This window comes from Pristis pectinata, chromosome 10 (genome assembly GCF_009764475.1).
Source record: "Pristis pectinata isolate sPriPec2 chromosome 10, sPriPec2.1.pri, whole genome shotgun sequence".
Classification (NCBI taxonomy): domain Eukaryota; kingdom Metazoa; phylum Chordata; class Chondrichthyes; order Rhinopristiformes; family Pristidae; genus Pristis; species Pristis pectinata.
The window spans coordinates 50,524,361-50,546,790 of record NC_067414.1 but is presented as its reverse complement, the minus strand read 5'-3'; the positions used below and the strand labels follow the sequence as shown (position 1 = coordinate 50,546,790).

Genomic DNA, 22,430 nt, shown 5'->3' with positions numbered 1-22,430 from the left:
TGCTGGCGCTCGTGGATGGCCATAAACCCTGCCTCCTTTTCGAGCAGCTGTTCCTCGAGCTCCAGAGGATATTTGCCTCCTCCTCACGGGTGAAGATTTCAGCGACCCACGCAGCCTCGCAGACAGCGCGGACACTTTATGGCAGAGTAAGCAGCGGGGAGCAGCTTCCATCTGCCTAACCACGACCGCGCAGCCTAAGGCCAAGACCCCACAACCGAAACTGCCGAGACCCACGGGGGACAAAGACGAGGGTTCGGACCAATGGTGTTTTTACCATCAGAGGTGGGGGTCAAATACGCGCCGCTGCCGTCCACCATGTGCCTTCCCGGGAAACGTCGGGGCCAGCTGTCGCTAGTGGCTTTGACGGCTGGCCGTCGCGACAGCCTCCTGTTCCTCTGGGACCAACACTCCTGGTGGACACCGGGGCCGAGATCAGCGTCCTTCCCCCCTCAAACATGGACACCCATACCACGGCCCCAGGCCCCGACCTCACCGCTGCGAATGGCACCACCATCCAGACATACGGCTCGCGTACCATCCCGCTGCATTTCAGCCCCAGCTGTTTTACCTGGACCTTCACGGTAGCAGTGTTGTCGCGGCCCTTACTAGGGGCGGATTTCCTACGGGCCAACTGCCTTCTGGTCGACTTGAAAGGCCAGCCGAGACTTTCCAAACTATCCAGCTCGGGGAAGCCCAGTTCCCGGCCCTTCACCTGGACTCTGTCACGCTCTCGGGTGATGGGGATCATCCGCCGCTCGGACAGTCCTTGGGCATTGCCGCTGCACATGGTGCCCAAGTCCGCAGGAGGTTGGAGGCCCTGCGAGGACTACAGGAGACTTAACGATGCCACAACCGCCAACAGATACCCAGTGCCCCACATCCAGGACTTTACGGCCAACCTCCACAGGGCGGCTATCTTTTCAAAAATCGACCTGGTCTAAGGTTATCATCAGATCCCCATGCACCCCGACGATGTGCCAAAGACAGCCCTCATCACCCCTTTTGGGCTGTCCGAATTCCTAAGGATGCCCTTCAGCCTCAAGAATGCTGCTCAGACTTTCCAGAGGCTAATGGACTCGGTTGGGCGAGGCCTGGATTTTGTTTTCATCTACCTAGACGACATCCTGGTGGCCAGCAAGTCACGCAAGGAGCACGTAGCACATCTGCGCCAGCTCTGCCAGCGCCTGAACGACCATGGACTGGCAATCAACCCGGCGAAGTGCCAGTTCGGGCTGCCGGAAAGCGACTTCTTGGGCCACCGGGTCAACCAGCATGGAGCCACCCCTCTGCCGGACAAAGTTCAAGCCATCCGCCAGTTTCCCAAGCCCAGCATGGTCAAGGGCCTGCAAGAGTTCGTGGGGATGGTGAATTTCTACCACTGGTTTGTGCCGGCGGCGGCGCGCATCATGAAACCCCTGTTCGGTCTGATGGCTGGCAAGGCCAAGGAGGTGGGATGGGATGCGGAGTCCACGGAAGCCTTCAAGCAGACCAAAGTAGCGTTGGCGAAGGCGGCCCTCCTAGTACACCCGAGAGTCGATGTACCCACGGTGGTCACAGTCGACGCTTCTGACACGGCGGTCGGCAGAGTCCTGGAGCAGCTCGTCGAGGACCAGTGGCGACCGCTCGCCTTTTTCAGCTGACACCTGCGACCACCGGAGGTGAAGTACAACACTCTCTACCTAGCCATCCAGCACTTCTGGTATTTCCTTGAAGGACAGGATTTCACCGCGTATACGGACCACAAACCCCTCACCTTCGCCCTCGCAAAGGTATTGGACCCATGGTCGGCTCAGCAGCAGAGGCACCTCTCGTTTATCTCGGAGTTTACCACCAACATCCACCACATCGCGGGGAAGAACAACGTGGTCGCCGACACGCTGTCTCATCCCCACATCCACTCAGTGACCACCTCAGCCCCAGGGGTCGACTACACGGCGCTGGCGCAGGCACAACAAGCAGACACCGAGATCCCGGTCTATCGCACCGCCGTTTCGGGACTCCGGCTGGAGGACGTCCCCGTCGGCCCTACAGCAGTTTGGCTCCTGTGCGACATGTCGACTGGCAGACCTCGGCCCGTGGTACCAACAGCATGGAGGCGGCGGGTATTCGACGTACTACACGGCCTGGCCCACCCATCCATCTGGGTGTCCATCAAATTGGTCTCAGACAAATTCGTCTGGCACGGCCTGCGCAAGCAGGTCGGACACTGGGCCAGGACCTGTGTACACTGCCAGACTGCCAAAGTCCAGCGGCACGTGAAGGCTCCCCTCCAACAGTTCCAACCGACGCTCAGCAGATTTCAGCACATCCACGTGGACATCATCAGCCCCCTGCCCGTCTCCCGGGGCGCCAGGTATATCTTCACCACGGTTGACTGGTTCACCAGATGGCCGGAAGCCGTGCCGCTAGCGGACACATCCACGGAGTTTTGCACCAGGATGCTCATCGCAAACTGGATCGCCAGGTTCGGATTTCCAGCGGACATCACCTCCGACAGAGGGGCACAGTTCACGTCAGGGTTGTGGACAGCACTGGCACAGCTCCTGGGCACCCATTTACACACCACAGCGTACCACCCACAGGCCAACGGTTTGGTCGAGCGTTTCCACAGGCACCTCCAGTCAGCCCTGCTGGCGCGCCTCAGAGGGCCCAACTGGGCAGATGAACTTCCCTGGGTTCTACTGGGCATCCGCACGGCCCCCAAGGAGGACCTGGGCACCTCCTCGGTGGAGTTGGTTTATGGCACCCCCCCCCGACGGTCCCGGGCGAAATCATGCTGGAGGCCCAAGGTCCAGCAGGGACTCTGGCGGAAGTGTTGACGAAGCTGCGGGACTAGGTGGGGAGCCTGGTACCGGTTCCAACCTCCAGACATGGCACTACACCGACTTTTGTTCCTAGGGATCTCAGGGACCGTGAGTACGTTTTCATTCGCAAGGGCCTGCACAAGTCCCCTCTGCAGAGGCCGTACGAAGGACCCTTTAAGGTGATCCGGCACAACGGATCTACATGTGTCATGGAGGTGGGGGGCCGCCAAGAGACCGTCACAGTGGACCACCTCAAACCGGCGCATTTGAACATCGGACAGCCCGTGAAGGTGCCCTCACTGCACCGGTGGGGCAGGCCACCCAAGGTGGACACACAGACTGGGGATCCCACGCCCCCGATGGGCGATTCTGGGGGGGGGGTGACGGGTTTGGTGTAGCGGCCCGGACCCACAGGACTCAAACCACCATCGGTGGCCGCGGGCGCATACGTGGGAGCGTGATGCGAACTAACTGCGACGCAGACTAACTGCAGGGCGGGTCTTCTGGCGGGGACCACACGTCACGTCCTCCAGAGAGGCTCTCAGTTACTTTGGCGAGCACGCACGCTTTGTTTCAGTCAGTAAAGTGTGCTCCAGTCCAGTCGCCGGTCTCTGCGTTTTCTTTCCTGCCACGCGCTGCGTTCGGCTACAATGCGTAGATGTGTACTCAAAGAGCTGTGACAAGGCTACTGCGCGAAGGCTGAAAGGTGCAATTAGATTAGGTAGTTCTTTTTGGAGTGGAACAAATACAATAGACTGCATGGCCTCCTTCTGTGATGTATATTTTTCTGTGATTCTATAAACCCCGCACCATCCTTTCTTGGAAATCTATGATCATTGGGCTTCATCACCATCTTCTTAAAGGCAATTAAAGGCTGGGCAATAAAAATGCACTTCCCATAAATGCACAAAGGACAGAACTATATTTGGAAATATGCTGAGTGAAAATCAGGTTGAGATTCCCTAAAATTAGATTCTAAAAACATCAGAGTTATCACACCATTGGGCACTCTATATAGGGGGAAATTACAATTATGCTTATTAATTATTACAAATACAAAGAACACTTTTAAAAAATGTTGCTGTGAAGGGGAGGGGAAAAAAAGAGTACTAATGTTACTTGTGCAATTATGCATCTTTTGCTTGAACACACAGGACAATGGATTGGGAACTTACTTGTTTTAGCTGGAGTGTTAATAGCAGCATTTGCTTTGGCAACATCTTCTCTCAATTTGCTGCAGTTGTCCTGCAATCCAAGTAAATTCTGGTTCAAGTTTTTTATTTCTGCCAGCACTGCATTTGCCGTATCATTTGCCTGTTTAGCTTTGTCTTTAGCTGCTTGTATCTTGATGCTTGCATCTATTTTTTCAAAGAAATATACACATGGCTTAGTTGCAATTACTCATCTTAATGACACTGTCAGCACAGGCAAAGACTGATTACCATTCAGTGAACAATTAACAGAAAAGAGGCAGTAAAGGTCTGATTTTCCGACTTTGTGTTTTTGTTGGGAAGCTTCATCCAGAAGTGTGTGTACACTGGCCATGATTTAATATACAATCTGTCAATATGGTTGTGGCACATAATTATAGGAGAATTCGCAAGTAAATTCTGAATGCAAATGAGGGTTGTAAATATTATCCTAAAAAACACCCCATGGCCGAAATCACATATCTGAAAGACTTACCATTGGGAATGGCATGGAGTTTTGCAAGAGTATCATTTAGGGTTTTCAGCAAGTTTTTATTTTTTGTTGTACCATCCTTCAACCTATTTTGTAAATTATTCAAGTCATCTTCTCTTTCTGAAAAACAATAAGCAAATTTCAAATAATGGCACTTATACTGATAAGTTTTGAATTAATCAAAGCACTTGGTTGTACATTCCTAATGTTAATATTGAATACTTTTGAGCTATTCATGCTATCGTTTAGTGGGTGGATACTTGATGATGAGCCATTTGGACAAGGCAAGTGGCAATCCGATGCCACGGCCAGTGCCGAGTTTGAGGATCTCAAAAGCAATGAGCAAAGAGGCACTTAGCAATGAAGCTGAAAAATCAATGTGCTCTCACCTCTAATCACTGTTCCCTAACCATTGCTGGAAAGTGTACAACTTTGAATTCTGAGCAATCACAGGTTTGGCTTAGGGCAGAATTGAGCTGGACTGTGATTAGTACATTACTTTGTGAGACCTCACTTGGAGTACTGCGTGCAATTTTGGTCTCCCTATTTTTAGATGAATATGGTTGCCTTGGAGTCAGTGCAGCATTGATCCACCAGTTTGATTGCAGAAATGAGGAAGGATTGAGTGAGACAGGTTTATAGCCAATGGCATTTAGAAGAATGAGATATGATCTCATTAAAACATACAAGATTCTCATAGGGAATGACAGGGTAGATGCCAAGAGGCTGTTTCCCCTAGAAGCAAATGCATATAAATGCCACCACCAGCAGGTTTCCCCACCATCATCCTCTAATGGTACGATATTGCAGACCCTTCATATCTCTGGAGCAGGATATAATGAGCTCAGATCTTAAACCCATTAATATATTCATGTGGTTTCAAAAATTAAGTATTTATGTCACCAAGAGCAAAATTGACAAAGATATCACCTTATTTATTAAGAAAGTTAATGCCTTTATATTTTTATAGATATATTTCATAAGCAAGAACCATATATACATCATCTTAAAGGCTGCTTATACCTATAAGAAATCATAGCTGATGGTTAAATGGAATAACATTCAGCATCAGCAATGATAATCACAATATCACATCAGGTACTGAGTTTCAGCAAGGTGCTGTAAACATTCTGCAGATTTAATCTTGGTGCAGTCTGAGCTTTAAAACTGCCTGACAAAATCTGACAGGAACAACTGCTATAAGTAATTGCGTTTTATCGATGAGGTGAAATAACTTGGTGGCATTACTTTTTACTCCATTATTTCTCTCAGTTCTGAAGCTCACTCTGATAAGTAATCCTTATACTCTGACGTACTCCTTATATATCCACAATGTTCTAATGGAGCAATTCTAGAGAATAAAGTGCAGATAACCATCATAACAAGCTCATTGGAGAAATCTGAGTAAAAGTTATTGAACTGTGCTCAGTAGCCACAGAGGCCCTTATACACAATAGCAATGAGAAAAATAAGAAAATAACTCGGTAATGAATTAGGACCAGCAACAGAAACAAGTATGTCTTAGTATTTCTTTCAGAAATAAGAGTGCCCAGTTTAAAGAAAACATACATTTTTATAATTGCAATTTTGTAATTATATTTGTACTTTATGATTCTAACTTCTGTATTTTTAAAATGCTTGGAATAATGGCAATTTATGAATATGATGTCATATCATTATATATTAACTTGCATGGGCCACATACAGACAGGTATACAATATGATCAGGAAATTTCAATAGGACCAATCAGGCCATTAGATGCCAACACACAATTTAATGATTGGGTGTATTTGTTTTCAACTGCAAAACACATGGCCACTTCCAATTAGAAACCTATCTAGTAAGAGGGCAGTTACAGGGACTTCCCATCCATTAGGTGTCAGCAAAGAAAACATATTTAACCTGACAGAACATTTCTTTCATCTTTACAGACCATTCTATCACTACACATCTTCCACTGCTTTCTCCAATACAGATCACAATTTACAAACAATGCTAGCCAACTTGTGTGAGGAGTTCCCAAACTGAATGATTTATTGAAACAAACCAAACTTAACCCCAGAAGTACTTCATATTAATATGATATTTTGTAACTGTTATGTTACAATTAGATCTTAAACACTAAGCTATATATGCTTTAATATGTTTACCTTTTCCTAAATAACATAAATCTCTCTATAAGTGACTACGGCCAAGGAATTTGAGTGTACTCTGAAGCGATGGTCATGGCAATGGAGTGTTAATCATCATTTTCATCATGGGTCTTTGCTACCATCTTCAACTGAGCCGGAAGGTCCAGGGCAAGGGCAAGGACATTATTAAAGGGTTTTGCACTTTATCAGCAATGAAAATATGCATTGCACCAGAGACAACTGAAGCTGGGAGCTGGGTGGTACAGTGGCGCAGTTGGTAGAGTCACTGCCTCACAGCTTCAGAGACCCGGGTTCAATCCTAACCGCAAGTGCTGTCCGTGTGGGGTCTTCACATTCTATTTGTAACTACATGGGTTTCCTCTGGGAGCTCCAGTTTCCTCCTACATCCCAAAGACATGTGGGTCAGTAGGCCACTGTTAAACGCCCCACATGTGTAGGTCACTGGTAGAATCTGGGGAGAGTTGATGAGAAGGTGGGGAGAATAAAATTGTAGGATTAGTGTAAATGGGTTGTTAATGCTCAACGTAGACTTGGTGGGCCAAAGGATCTGTTTCCATGCTGCGTGACTTTGAGACCGGATAGTGGCGGAGGGCAGGGGTGTGAAAGTGGCAAGAGACAGCTACTGGTCATAAGCTTGACTGGGGTCTGTAGTCTGGGGTTGGCAACAATAACAAGGTAAGGGACTGGGGAGAGTAGCGGTGGTTTTAATTCAGGGCCTCCAAGCAACAGAGCATCACAAGACCATTCAAAGGGTCAGGGACATCAAAGGATCAATGGCCAATTGGATTGGTCACGTAGAAGATAGCTGTGTGAAGGGGCGATCAGGATTCGAGTCAAATGTGGAGGCGTCAGGAAGATTGGTGGAGGTCAAGGCCAGGGCCTCTAGAAGGTCAGGGCAAGTTTGACTGGACAAAGGTCCGGGGAATGAAGATAGGCAAGTGAGGAGGAGGTGGAATGAGAGGAGGAGAGGTCAGCATCATGTGAGGCAGGAGTCTGAAGGATAAAAAGGTAATTTTGGAACTTAGTGAAGTTCTAATCCAGCAGTGTACTCTGAGGACCTAGTTAACCTAGGAGTCCCCAGTGACAGTTGCTGCCAAGGGGCCTTGGTTCTATTTCTCCTGCATTGCTCTAAAATGGGAATTGCGTGGGACAGATGTGATTTGATGCACATGAGACAGAAACTGATTCAGTCGCACAAGCACACATGGCAGGAAGTGGCTAGTCAAATATCCAGAATGTTGCAAAATGGCTGTTAATATGTTTCTTTCTATGGTGAGCATATTTTCAAGCAGGTAGCGCTGAAGTAAATAATACTATGTGACCTAATGTCTCAGCATGCTTATATCATTTTACAAATATAGATCTACCCTTAGCTCACCCTTTACATCTGCCCCCAGTCGTTTGGCCTCATTCAACTGTTTAAAACTCTTCTGTAGTGAGCTCTTGGCAGTATCCTTTAAAGATCCATCTGGACCAGATGCCTGATTAAAGAAACACAAATCATGACAGCCAGCATTACTTAAACAGTACAATTATTGCAGGCATATAATCAAATTGAAGATGTTGTCTGATAATATTTCTAGGTGGCATTGCTAATTATGTTGGAGCAAGATTTTGACATTCAGTACATCTAGCTTTGGGCAGTCACATGTAACAGTTTACAACATTCATAGCTTTGATGTTTGACTATGGTTCTCTTTTCAATCTTAGTATCTAATTAAGATATCTTATTCTATCTATGTGCATTTGGCTTATTTTCTCTATCTCGTGCATCTGTGGTTCTCTATCAATGTATAATTCCGTTTCCCTCTCCCCTGGTTTAGATTTCTCTCACTGGACTTCTGACTCTACTTATTTGAATTTTCCCTTTCCAACTGTGCCTGCATCTCTGTGGCTGAACTTTTCTCTCCAGGCAGCTCTTTCTTTTTCTCTCTTTGCCTGTTGTTGGCGTTTTATTTGTTTATTTTCTCTCTCTGATCTCCTCCCTTTTCTAATCTGATTGGACAATTCTTCTCTCCCAGTTTTGGTTTGGTTAAGAATTCCATTTAGTAAATTCAGGCGGGTTGTGCAGCAAAGGAGTGATGCTGACAGCAGGAGCAGTGATCAGGAACTTCAAGCAACAAATCTGACTGTAGTGGACCCTAAAAATATCATGCAATACACTTCTGTAATATAGGACTATTCATCCACATCTTGTAATGACATATAATCCAAACTGATGAATAGCATTAAGAGTGCAATGATGAAAGGAATTTGGGTCTTCGTTCCACTCAATTTACTAGTCTATTTTGGATATTACCCAATTTAAAAACATGCTCTCAATGGTATTAGTAACTACTGAGTCAGTGCATTCCAATGAAACAGTGTGCTATTTTAACAATATTTATCTGTATTAATTATGTTCTTTATTGCTTCACTTACTTCTCCCAATACTGTAATTGAAAAATAAATATTTTCAGGGACTATTGGAAAGGAGCAGAGGAAGGGACTAATTGGATGGAATCATAGAAAATTTACAATACAGAAGACAACCATTCAGCACGTCATGTCTATACTGGTTAAGAAAAGAGCTGCACAACCCAATCCCACCTTTTAGCTCTTGGTCTGTAGCCGTACAGTCACAACTCTTTAAGTATTCATCCAAGTACCTTTCAAATGAGATGAGGATTTCTGCCTCCACCACCTATTTGGGTAAGGGGTTCCAGATCCCTACCACCCTCTGGGCTTGGGTGATTTTTTTTTCCTTATTCTCTCACTAATCCTTCTACTAATTATTTTAAATCTACATCCCTTGGATGTTGACCCCTCTGCCAAGAGGTCTGCTCCTTAAAAGATCCAGTACCAGTATGATGGACTGAATAGCCCCTTTTCACATGATTCCACAAGCCACCTTGCTTTTGATTGGTCTCCCTGTGACTACCGTTCCAGCAGCTATTCTCCCCCTTGGTAAATATGCCGATTCTCAACCTTTGTGTTGCAATAGAATTCACTGCCACTGTTCCTCATGTTTCCTTGGCCTTAACCCCACTATTATTACATGACGCCCACTCCTTACTTGTTACTCCATTGATTTAATATAGGGATGGGCGCAAACCATTAAGTCTCTCAAGCCCTCCCCAACTAAAACAATGCTGTGCTTTGTAAACTTTAAATTCCTCAGGATTCAAGGGCTAACATGTATATAAATTTTGTGTTTGATTATTTGCATAAATAATTATTGTGGCAAAAAATGAGTGAATGTAAAATAAGCACACTACGGTAATAACCAGAATTCTTACACTACTTCATCAGGGACAAGAGACACCATCCTTCTTACCAGTCTCACAGCCTGATTGGCTGTGTCCTTAGCTTCTTTTGCGATTTTTTCAGCTTCATCAATTTTTTCTTTGATATTAGTATAAGCTCTGAAGGCAGCAGTTGCATTAAAGGACAGGTTCTTGGCTTCTGCGAGGATGCTATTTTGTAGAGAAAACTGTTTATAAATAATGGTCAACAATATTAACAATAACATTTTTATACTCGTCATATTTTAACTAAACATTGGACAGTTTGCTACTTTTAAGGGAATGAAGCAGTCTTTTTAATTTGGTTTTCTTTGTACGTCTTTGGAGCAAATGACCACATAGCTAAACCGCAGCAGTCATGAGAAAGTTGATCAGCTCTCCATTCCTGTTTATGATTTTCCTTAACCACTACCTTATTTTGGCTTCTATGCCTGCCCCACCATCAAATAAGATCATGGCTGATCTTTTACCTTAATGCCATTTCCCCACACTAACCCTATAAACCTGATTCCCTTAACATTTAAAAATTCATTGGTATATTCCATGAATATATTCAGCAACTAAGCCTCTATGGTTATCTTGGGTTAGAGAACTCCAGACTCCTTGTACTGAAGGTTAACAAATTCATCCTCAACTCTGTCTTGAATGGTCAACTGCTTATCTTGAAACTGACTCCTGGATCTAGACTCCTTATTCAGGAGAAACATTCTTTGCTCATCAATCTCGTTGAGTCCTCTAAGAATCTTCTAGGTTTCATTGAAATCACCTTTCATTTTCCTAAATGCCAGCAAACAGAGGCCTAGCTTGCTCAAAGTCTCTCCATATGACAGACCTGACACCAGGAATTAGTCTGATAAATCTTCACTGCACTCTCTCTACAGTGAGTATATTGGTGTTTAGGTAAGGGGATCAGCACTGTACACAAGGCCCTTTGTAATTGTAATGGAAACATCTTTACACTAGGACTCAGATCATTTTGCAACAGCAGCCAAAATATCATTTGCCTTCCTAATTCTCTACTCTATCTGTGTGCTAACTTTCAATTGTTTATGTTCAAGGATACCCAGGTCTCTCTTGATACCAACAACCTTTCAATCACTTACCATTTAAAAATGTACTATTAAATTGAAAAGTTTTGTTTTATTTCATATTGCATGTCTTAAATAGTTTTATTACTCTTTGAAATCAATTTTAAATAATAGTGCTTTTCTTTAGTTTTTTATCACGGAGAACCTAAGTTGGAAATTCAAATTATTTTTTCTATCAAGAGTTTTAACTGATTCTGTAAAGGGATGACTCCCAGTTCTTAAGAACTAGCAGGAATTTATCATACACCTTTTGAGCCTTCTCCACCATTCAGTTGATCCTGTGCCTCAAGTCTGATTTGCTGCCTGATTCCCACATCTGGCCTATTCTCTGCCCTACCAATAATATTCCCTCCCTCACCTCTTTATGATTCTCCTTCAACACTATCTCATTAGCTTGTCTGTTAATCATACCTTACATTGTCACCTTCTTTGACTTGGCAGCAATTTTTGTTTGACTGTACTTGTCTAAATCACTTTTGAAGCTTTATCAATATACATATATAAATGTAAATTGTTGGATTATCTACCCATCCAGGATTGCAGCTGAGTCATTCAGTACTGCAGCATGGTATTCCGCATGGAGGACCAGCTCTGGAAGCTTCTCATCATGAATGCCTGCTGCCAATTCATCCAGTTTGTCTTTTAGCTCTGTAGTTAATGGCTCCATATGCTTTTGCTCTTTTAGTTCCTGTAAAAAAAAAAACGGGCTTAACACAAGAAAGAGCCTCAACAATTGTCACCTATACCTATTGATTTTATAGGTACGGAAAGTATACAGATATGTTTCATCTTCAAAATTAAATTATCTGACAGATATAACACAAATACAGTAGCTATACAGAAGGCATATGCATTTTAATGATTTGATAGGACTAACAGCTTGCCTAAAGCTGCATTGGATAAGTCAGAGTAAACATTTTGTAATGTTGTGTTTAAATATTAATCATATTATGACCACCAGCTACTTACTTAAATGGGCCAGATTTTGCGGGGATTTGCTGGCATTTCCCCGAGTTATTGCCAAATGGGTTGAGATTTCCCTATCTGCATGGATGTGGAAGTTCTGAAGTTGCCAGCAACTCCTCAAAGAGTCCAGGGGCAGAATGCAAAGCTGCAGCAATTCCTCAGAACTTAGTGGGGAATCCATTCAAACAATCTCTGGAACGTTATAACTGGCACAGAAAGTGCCCTTAAAAGTTAGGTGATAGGTTTGCTTTAATTGAGTTTATTTGACTGTCTTTAAAAGTAGATATTTTACATTTGTATTTTTAAACTTTTTAAAAGTTTGATTCATTTTCAACAAGTTTTTTAATGTCTTGACCAGTCAGAAGCATTTGGATACTTTAAACATGTTTTGATAACTTTACCAGCCCCCTGAATCAGCGGGTGTGGCTTAGCTTGGTTGCCAAAGGTTACTTCAGCAGTTTTGAAGGCGGGGCTTGTTCTGGCCTCCATATTTGGTATTGGCCCTGTTACAGCACAGGCCCTCAGCAATGAGGGCTGGCCAACAACTTCCATCAAGTTCTCACTAGAGAAAACACACTCACCGCAAATTGTAAGCCACTATTTTTGACAGAGAAATGTAAATCCCTAGGGTTTTCCTTCCACAATTACTACAAAGTAGATTCCAATAAAGAGGAATTACAATTTAATTAGTTACAGATTATAGTAGGAGATACATCACTGCACTCAATTTTAATGTTATTCTTTGTTACAGGGAGCTGGAAACAAATAATTTGTATGGGACTCCCCGTGACACAATGTGGATGAAGAATGATGCAGAAGATATGCTACATTCTCACCAGTTTATGAGTCATAATGGGAATGGGTAAAGTTACCTCATTTTCCTGAAAGTTAAGTAATGTAGTGATTTCTGAATGAAGATGATGAGGAATATCTGGTTAATCTCCTAAATCTCATTTATATTGTGCCTATGTAATATGTAGATACAGAATTCAGGGGTCAGAAATCACTGACGTTAGCCCATGTCATGGAAGCAACTTCTCCATTTCCCCTCTGAGAGAAATGTTTCATGTTCTGAGGCCCTGACATGCATAAGGCCTCGGTATCAAGAATTGAACCAACAAAAAAAGGGTGGCACAGTGGTGCGGCAGGTAATGCTGCTACCCCACTTGTCTAGCAGTATAGGTTCAATCCTGACCTCCAATGCTGTGCGGAGCTTGCACATCACCACATAGACTTCCCCTGCATGCCCTGATTTTCTCCCACATCCAAAAGTACTCAGGTAAATCGGCTATTGTGGTAGGAGAGTCAGAGGGGAGTTAATGAGGATCTCAATAGGTTATAGGAAAGCAAATGGGAGAATGGAATTGATGGGATTGCACTGTGAGCTGGCATAAACTTGATGGATTGAATGGCCTCCTACATTGTCAGGAAAAATGAGAAGTCCCACTGGGAAAATCAATACAGGTAAATCTGTATTTTTTTAAGGTTGGCTGCGAGAATGGTAAGCTTACCCCCGACTGCATATGAAAGCTTGCATTTCTCATTATTAGTTTTGTATTTTCTTTACTTACATCCAATCCCAATGAGATAGTATCCAAAAGTTTCTTGGCTTCAGATACAAGATCATGGCCTTCCTTAAGTACGTCTTCAGTATCCTTTTTACCATCTTCAACTGCCTGCTTCCTTTTCTGAATTAAATGAATATAAAGATCTAAACCAACTCCCACAAAATGAGCAAATAATCATGTACATTTTTCTTTTAAATCATAAACTTCACAACGGTAGGTCCTTCTCTAAACACTGCCTGCAGCTGGGGGGAATTTTGGGGGGAGTGGGTAGAGCTGGTGGGGTCAAGCAATAGCTTGGATACTCCCAAAAGCTACTAAAGACTTCTAGCATGCTATGGATTGGATGAGAGCATATTTATTCTCCCTATAATGTTAAAGACATGAGTACACGTCCCTTCAAAATCAATTTAAAATGCTGTGGATGCACTAACAGTAACTAATAGTTGGAAAACAGCATTTTGAATCAAAAATGTGTAGCTGTACTCTTCTGCCAACTCTACAATCTCAAACAACAACAGTTGTAGAAAATGTTCAGTTCAGTGGGACAGAGAGTGTATTGTCAGAATCCATCCAACTTTTAACATTTGACTGGTAGCAAAAAGCAGATACCTCTAAAGTCATTTGACTGCATTCAAAACTCGATTTTTTAGAAAGAAACTGAATTGTTTAGGCATTCAAATGAATGGCATTCAAATGAATCTAAGAGCAGGTCATTAAAATGTTTCCAAAACCTAAAAGTCCAAACAAGTCAATATATAGCAAAACGGTCAGAATGGAGATCTGCAGACATATACTTCCTTTATAGGAACAGCACAAAATAAGTAAAGAACTAGTTATCAAACCATGAAGAGTTATAATAGGTGACCAAAAATGAAGAAGACATTTAAAGGGCTTGGGAGAAGTACACAAAGTTAGGAAGAGTTTAGGAAGGAATAGATCTAAAAGGTTCAAATAAATATGTACCTCCAGTGCAGTCATATTTTTTTGATTAACAGAAGACAGGCGGTCAGTTTCTTCAATTTTTACTCGTGCTTCTTTCAACAGTTCCTGGGCTTCATCAAATTTATCTTTGTAATCAGCTATTTTGTTCATAACTTCATCCTTAAGCCCCTGAGTGGTTTTATGGGGATCACCAAACATCTTTTTCACTTTCTCTAAAAGCATAATGGCAGCACTAAAATCCAAAACATATGAAGCATAAGAAGAATGAGCAGGAATTGACCAAATTGCCCCTCGAGCTTGTCCCATTATGATATTATGACAATTGTGCTACTAAAAGATATGATTTTCCAAAACCTTGCCTCTGGAAACGCACATCCTCCCTGGCTGTAAAGATTGTTCTGCTGGAGGTCAGAAATTCCAGCTCTTCCCAATTGTTTCTACTAGTGGGACAGTCATGAACAAGAGGACATAGCTACAAAGTAAGGGGTCAGTCATTTAAATCTGAGATGCATAGACATTTCTTCCCTTAGCGTGTAGTGAATCTCTGGAATTTCCTGTTCCTGAAGCTGGTAGAGCCAGATCATTACATATATTTAAGATGGAGGTAGGTAAATATTTGTAAAATCAAGGAATTGAGGGCTGGGGGGAACTGGCACAGAAGAGGAGTTGAAGCCAGCATAGATCAGCCACGATCATACTAAATAGTGGGGCAGGCTTGAGGGGCCTGCTCCTGCTATTTTCTTGTGTTCTTCAGTTGTGAAGTGGATCTGTGACTTCAACATGTGTGAGCACAATATTTAATGACAAATGGGATGGAAGATTGTTGTCCAGACCTCCAAACCTCCTTGTCCTGCTGAAATGGTTACTAGTTATTCAAACACAGAGGGCTGGCATACTGGCTGCTCAATCTACATGCAACTAAAAGGTGCCAATCCCTGACACTTCTGTCAGCATACACCATGCCAAGGAGATCATGTCAACTCTGGATGGCCTCAAAGTTTGTTAAAGGCTGCTTACAGGAAATGTCAGAGTGTTGGACTTGGATAGATGCCACTCACTTATGGTGCACTACTCCTGTGCAGCACTGGGATTGGGGGTTGATACTAGGCAGGAGATTTTAACTTCTGATTAGGTGAGTTAGTGAGTACATCTACTACTCAAATGTACCACAATCATGTTTACTTGGGATCACAGGATATCCTAAAGTTGACAGGCATTTCCTTAAAGAAATCTTGGTGATGGGTCAGGCTGCAATTCTTTATGTAAAATCTTACTGACTGCAGTAACAGTACAAATACATCAATGACTAGTAGTTGAGCCACAGGAATGGCAAGGCCATAAAAGACAGTATGCCAAGCATTAGAGTTTATTTTTAAAGGAAAAGAATTGAAAAGTAGGGAAGTTATGCTGAATCTATATCATGACATTATTAAACCACAGTTGGAGTACTCCACACAGTTCTTGCTGCTGTTTTATAAAAAGGATATTGATACACTAAAGACAGGAAAGATTTTCCAGGATGATACCAATAAATATGAGAGGATACATATCAGAGAAGGATGAACATACTCGATTGTCTCCTAAGAAAAGGCAGTTGAGGGGTGACCTAATAGGAGTCTTTAAAATTATGGAAGGTGGAAATAGAGAAAATCCTTCCTCTTGTGTGGAGCCACTTAACAAGAGGCCATCAAAATAAAGTTGTCACCAAGAAACCAAGGGGGAATTACACTTCTTTAACCAAAGAATGGTGAGAATGTGGAACTCATTACTACAAGGAATGATCAAAGTGATGGGAGCGGAACAATCTCCTGAGGAAGAAAAGAACAGAGCGTTATGCTGATAGATTTAGCGGAGTAAAGAGATGAGGAGGATTGAATGGAGAATAAACAGCATGGACGAGTTAGGGCAAATGGCCTGTTTCTGAGCCAAACATATTGTGTAATTCCATGAAAGAGAAGTGCATGTGAACAATATAAAGACCAAAACTACATACTCAAGTTCATCGTCAGCCATTTCCTCATGCTTATCAAATGATCGCTCTCGCATCTTTGCCATCATATTTTCAATATCCTTTTGCATGTGTTGTAGATTTTTCTCTGTAACCCCATCTCTGATTCTAATGGTTTCATTTAGCTTTTTAGTTTTGTCTTTTAAATCTGTGAAATGAAAAGGGAAACAATTTCTAGTTGTAAGGCAGGAGCCATAACATTATACACAGATGCTCCCATTTCTTATGAACTTAGATGCTTATGGTGGCAGTGACAGTAAAAAGTAAAAAACAAAATCTTACCAATCAATCAGTCTTACTCAAATTAAGTTGTTATGTGAGACACAACTTGGAGCTTGGATATAATTTTGAATACTGCATTAAGTTGGCATGTATTGTAAAGTACTAAAATCCTTAGAGAGGTAGGTTTTTGTAATATTATGTCAAGATATAATATTAGAGAATTTAAGAGACAAAGAGTCAAAATTTAAGAGACAAAGAAATGATGCCTAATGCACAAGCTTGAAAAAAAGCTTTCCGATACAACGTGTTGATGCCTACCTTCGGAAGCCAACAAAGCATATTTGATGGATTTTTCTAACTCCATTGCTCGTTTGAGTGTCTTTTCAGTGTCTTTATCTGTTTGTTCACCATCTGCAGAAACTTTTGATGTCTAATTTTAATTTAAAAATAATTCAGTTAAAAATGACCTTTACAACAAAAGACTGAATAAATATATTAATGTTATTTTGTAAATGCATTTTATTTGTTTAGCCCAATGTACAACATTCGGAATAACAATAAGCAGCAAATATATGCTGTGGTTCATTTTTACATTCGAGAAGACAAGTCATTTTTAGTATGCTTAGCACAGATCTATAAAACTTTTTTTTACTTGGTTAAGGTACTTTAGAAATATCAATAAAAAGTTCACTGCTGCAGTCAAGAAACATTTATGTCACAACATTTTTATTATGAAAAATGAAAATATAAAATAAACTGGCCCTGGGTTATTTTATCAGATTAAATTGTATGTGCTGAAATCAAGTTTCCTCCAACAGAAGTTGAAAATTTTCAGCTATATCTTAATGTTTAGTGCAAGGTCTACATTAATATATCTCTCTGTACCCTGTTCAGTAACTCATCCATCTCTGTGATCAAGGTATCCAGGTTACTATCGGCCAGCTGTAGGAGTCTTTCTGGAGCTCTCTGAGGTGACATGAGGTACTGTGGAGAATTGAACAAGTTCAGTAATTAAAGGAAACATACACAGTGAGCAGTCATGGCACCAAAACTATCTAACCAGTTATATTACAGTTTTTTAGTTTGAAATCTATGAGACATTAATGGATACATTGCAATTTCCACTGCTGAAGTTGGATTAATTGCACAATACATTCATTCTACAGACTACAAAACATCTGTTTGGAGCACCATATTGGTTATGATCAACCGTATAATACTTCTGAGCTGGACCTACCATCTAGAATCACCACCCACAGTCCCCCATACACCTGCACTTACCTGGTCCTGATCTCCCTCTCCCTCCATTCCCTTGAGTTAACTGCAAGGTCTGGATGGCCAAACGGCTTTGAGCAGTGAAGTGCAGAGGCCCACCCTCCTAAGATGTTTCCATCAGACTTTGATAGAAGGCAGACCTGGGCTCAGTCTTCTATCAAAGCTGTCATCCAAGAATCGCCATTAATATCAATGAGCTCACAGATCCTGCACTAGTTGGACAATCCCAGTAAGACTGTACTGAACTACTGAATTCCCTGTGGAGCCCAGGGACAGAACTCAGTGACAAATTTGGCCTCTGAATTTGTCAGCTGATCCCAGACTCACAGCACATGCACAGTCCACGATTTACTTCGTTTTGATAAGCTGAAGGTAGGTTATTCACATCAGAGCAACTGATCATAGCCAGAAAGATTCAGGCCAATATGCATCTTAGTCGCATGCTCCAAGTAAAATATCAAAGGAACAACAAAATCATGATTTTTATGCATTGAAGTCTATGCAATGAAAACCAAGATTTGTGCATAACAAATGCATGTGTGTGGAAGTCCAAGTGTATACTTGCATTGTACTAGCCCTATTACTGCTCACACATCTTCTCTGCCTTTGTGCAGGAAGCCACTGAGATCAGTAGCAAGATATCAGGGCAAGCTAAACCTCTGGCTAATCGTATGTGCTGCTAACAAATAGTCCACAATAAACAGGCCCACTTCACTTTGGAGGAGTAAGCTTGGGAGAATCAAGAGAAGAAAACCTCATAAGGACCTCAGCACCAACGAGGAACTGCCAGTGATGGTGGTAAGAGGCCAAGTGAGCATAAATTTTCTCTGGCTAGTTAGTGGAAAGACTAAAGCTTCTGCCTTTGTTTCTCTTCACAAACGCTGTTCCCAAGCCATCAACCCCATCCTTCTGGCAACTGTCTGAGGATGAACCAGACTTCATGACCCTAATGGTGTACTTGACCCCATAATGAGCTTCCTATCATATATCTATTCCATTAATAAGATTTTCTACTTCCACCTTTGCCACATCACACCCTCCACTAGGTCACTATTCATCTGCAGCTGAACTATCATCCACATCTTTGTTACCTATATACTTGACTATTACCATGCAATCTGACCTAAATATAAACAGTTTAAACTCTGCTGCCTTTCCTAACCTGTGCCAACTCTTGTTCAATCAATCTGTTTCTGTTGACCTGCTGTGATTCCTTGTTCCAAACTGCTCAATTTTTAAGTTCTCACCCTGTCTTTCTTCCCATATCCTGATTCTTCTTTCTCCTCCATATTCAGAACAAACGTTGACAAGGCCCAGCAGAATATTCATTTTCAGCCCTCTGAACACACAAGTGGTCAACAGTTTGGGCTGGAAAGAGCAAGAGGAAAGACTACCACAGCAAGCAGCATTTATTCACATTTCTAAGTGCCCTCGCTATGACGGGATGGTGTGTGACTTGGAGGGGAGCTGCAGCTGGCAGTGTAGTCATGTGACTGCTGCTCTTGGTGGTGGATGCCATGGGTTTGGGAGATGCTGTCATTGTAGCCCAGGTAAGTAATTATGGTACATTTTGTAAATGATACACTGCAGTCATTGTGCACCAGTGATGGAGGGAATGAATGGATGGGGTACCCATCATGTGAGCTGCTTTTGATTTTGAATAGTATTGAGCTTCTTGTGCTTCAGTGCTACGTTGATCCAGCAAAGTGAAGAGTATTCAATTACACAATTGACTTGGACCTTGCAGACGGTGTAAGGGGTTCTGGGAGTCAAAAATTGAGAAATTCATATTGAGTACCTAAACTGTAAACTGCTCTTCATAATCACAGTACTTATGTGGTTGGGCAATTACATTTCCAGTCTATGACAACACCAAGAACTAGATGTTGGAGGACATAGCACTGTTAATACCATTGAATGCTAAAGGTAAATGGTTAGTCTCTCTTTTTTATATGATAGTCTTTGCCTGATGTTTGTTGAAAAGAATGGTATTTGCTACTTCTCAGGCTATGCTTGAATGTTGTCCAGATTCTACTTCATTTTCTTAGGAGCAGTGAATAGAACTCAAGGTTGTGCGATCATCAGTGAGCATTCCACTTCTGACCCTTATGATGGAAAGGATGTCATTAATGAAGCAGCTGAAGATGGCTGAACCTATGACACTGCTTTGAGAACTCCTGTAGTGGTATTCAAAGGCTTGAATGATTGACCTTTAATAACCACAAACATCTCTCTCTCTCTGGGGTATGACTCGAACTATTAGTGTTTTCCCCCTTCATACTCATTGACTTCAGTTTTACCATGGCTCCTGGATACCGCACTTGGCATAATGTTGCCTCAATATCCAAAAGCAGTCAGTCTCACTTCATCTCTGGAATTCAGTTCTTTGATCGATGTTTGAAACAAGATTACAATGAGGTCGGGAATTGGTGGGAGCCATGGGGGAGCTGGGAAAGTCCTGTTAAAACCCAAACTGGACATCGGTAAGCAGGTTATTGTGCTGCTCGATAACGCTGTTGACACCATCTTCCATCAGTCTTCTGGTGGTCAAGCGGTGATTAACCAAATTGGATTTATCCAGCTTTTTATAGATAGGGCAAACCTAGACAGGTTATCCCCCAGAACACTCTACGCAAAAGATGAATTTCACTGTGTGTTTCAATGTACATGTGACTAATAAAGACATCTTATCTTATCCCAGTAATCCTTCGACTTGGTCCTCATAGGCAATAGCATATTTTCTTCAAAATTTTCATCTTTGTGATCAAACTGTTTAATAGTTGTACTGCGGCATACGCTTTTAAATTCTTCTATTAATCCCTTTCCCAAAACATAATGTTCCTCTGACTCAGGGCTCTGTACACTTACTTATTCATTGGACCCACCATTTAGCCACCTGGTTCCCATAAACTGGAATTCTCTCCAAAACCGATTTGCCTCCCCATTTCTCTCTTCCACCATATTAACCATTGATTACGCTTTTGGTCATTTCTTCAAACGTTTCATTTATGGCTTGGCATTCATTTCTTTTCTTGAATTTCAGTAGGGTGTCTTTGAATATTACAGGTTCTCTGGAAGTGTTTATTGTCGTTAATGACTAACAGTGGAAGATGTCTTACTTTGATGGGATTGAATAAATGCAATTCACTCTGCAAATAAAATGCTCTGATTACTTTTGGACATAATCAATGAAGTCTTATCCATAGTTTTAAAATCAGAAAAATCATGGGTAGCACGCAAATGATTTCATACAAGATGATCAACCCTTTTGTCTCCTTCAGTTTTAGATCAATTAACAATTTCTTCATTTTCTGAGCTATAAACTAATACAAATTCTCATTTATTGCTCAACAAAAAGTATTCACAATTTGTTGGTAACAGCAACCTTTGTTACCCAACCATAAACAAAAGAAAATGTTGACTCTTTCAACTGTTGCAAAGATAAATGCTAAATTGCCAATTTATCTTTGACAATGGGATTTAATTTATCTTAATTATTCCTCTTCACTTGCATTTGTTAATATAACTTGAAAGAATAGTTTGAGAGGGGAATATGTACTTGCCTTCAATTCTTGAGACACATTTTCATATCTAAAAAGCACTTTATAAGGAGGAGGAAAGGGTCCAGAAAGATTCAGCCTTGTGATCATTTGGTTAAGATGTTCAAGGTCACTCAGCAGAAGTCCAGTGCATTTATCATCACAAGCTGGTGAAAAATTAATTCAACATCAATACAAAACTACTCAGACAACAATAAATAATAATAAATGTTGGAGAATTTTGATACAAATATGAATTACAATCTGTATTTTCCACAAAACATAAAAATACTGTAGGTTCTGTAAATCTGAAATGAAAGCAGAAATTTTTTAAAAATGGAAACTTTCTCTCCAACTTGAACAAGGCCCTTAAATCTTGCTGTCGTTTGGGGAACTGATTTTGCGCTTTGAAGATTAAATGCCATGTCCCTGACAGGTCCTCAAACTTCTTTTTGGGAAATGACTCCCAACAACAAGTCGGTTTCCAGGGTTTCTGATCCCATCTTCCCTTCTGAGCCTATAAATTTGCAACCCCTCCCCCAACCCACAAAACCCTGTGAACTCCAACTCTACGTTCATCCTAAAACCCTCAAGCAGGTTTGTCAAAGAAGGCACAATGGCTAAGCTATCGATGCATTCTTCCTTGTATCATCCTTTGCATCATTCCTTGTCCAGTCTCTTTCTACTTACATCCACTTCTGTTGCCATCCTACACTTCAACAGTTTCCAGAGCTTAATTTCTCATTCTCTCCATCTCCATTCCCCTGAAAGCAGTCGAAGGGCCATCTGCTTCTTGAATGGCAACTCAATCCATGGCCACCTTCCTCCACCTGAATAAGTTGTTCTCACATTGACTCACTTCCCTCCATGCAAATGATGTTGTAATGGGAACCAATG

The 22,430-nt window shown here is 42.0% G+C and overlaps 1 protein-coding gene across 1 annotated transcript in view; it reads right to left on the bottom strand.

Annotated features, from left to right (window-relative positions):
• The window catches only part of lama2 (laminin, alpha 2), a 287,962-nt gene that overhangs the window by 42,660 nt on the left and 222,872 nt on the right, over positions 1-22,430 (bottom strand). The window contains exons 33-43 of the mRNA XM_052024602.1: positions 21,558-21,700; positions 17,605-17,703; positions 17,038-17,149; positions 16,483-16,645; positions 14,511-14,721; positions 13,551-13,667; positions 11,541-11,701; positions 9,958-10,096; positions 8,020-8,122; positions 4,491-4,607; positions 3,980-4,162 (exon numbers count right to left, since the gene is read on the bottom strand). Of these exons, the coding sequence (XP_051880562.1) occupies positions 3,980-4,162; positions 4,491-4,607; positions 8,020-8,122; positions 9,958-10,096; positions 11,541-11,701; positions 13,551-13,667; positions 14,511-14,721; positions 16,483-16,645; positions 17,038-17,149; positions 17,605-17,703; positions 21,558-21,700 (1,548 nt within the window). The remainder of the gene's footprint in view (positions 1-3,979; positions 4,163-4,490; positions 4,608-8,019; positions 8,123-9,957; positions 10,097-11,540; positions 11,702-13,550; positions 13,668-14,510; positions 14,722-16,482; positions 16,646-17,037; positions 17,150-17,604; positions 17,704-21,557; positions 21,701-22,430) is intronic.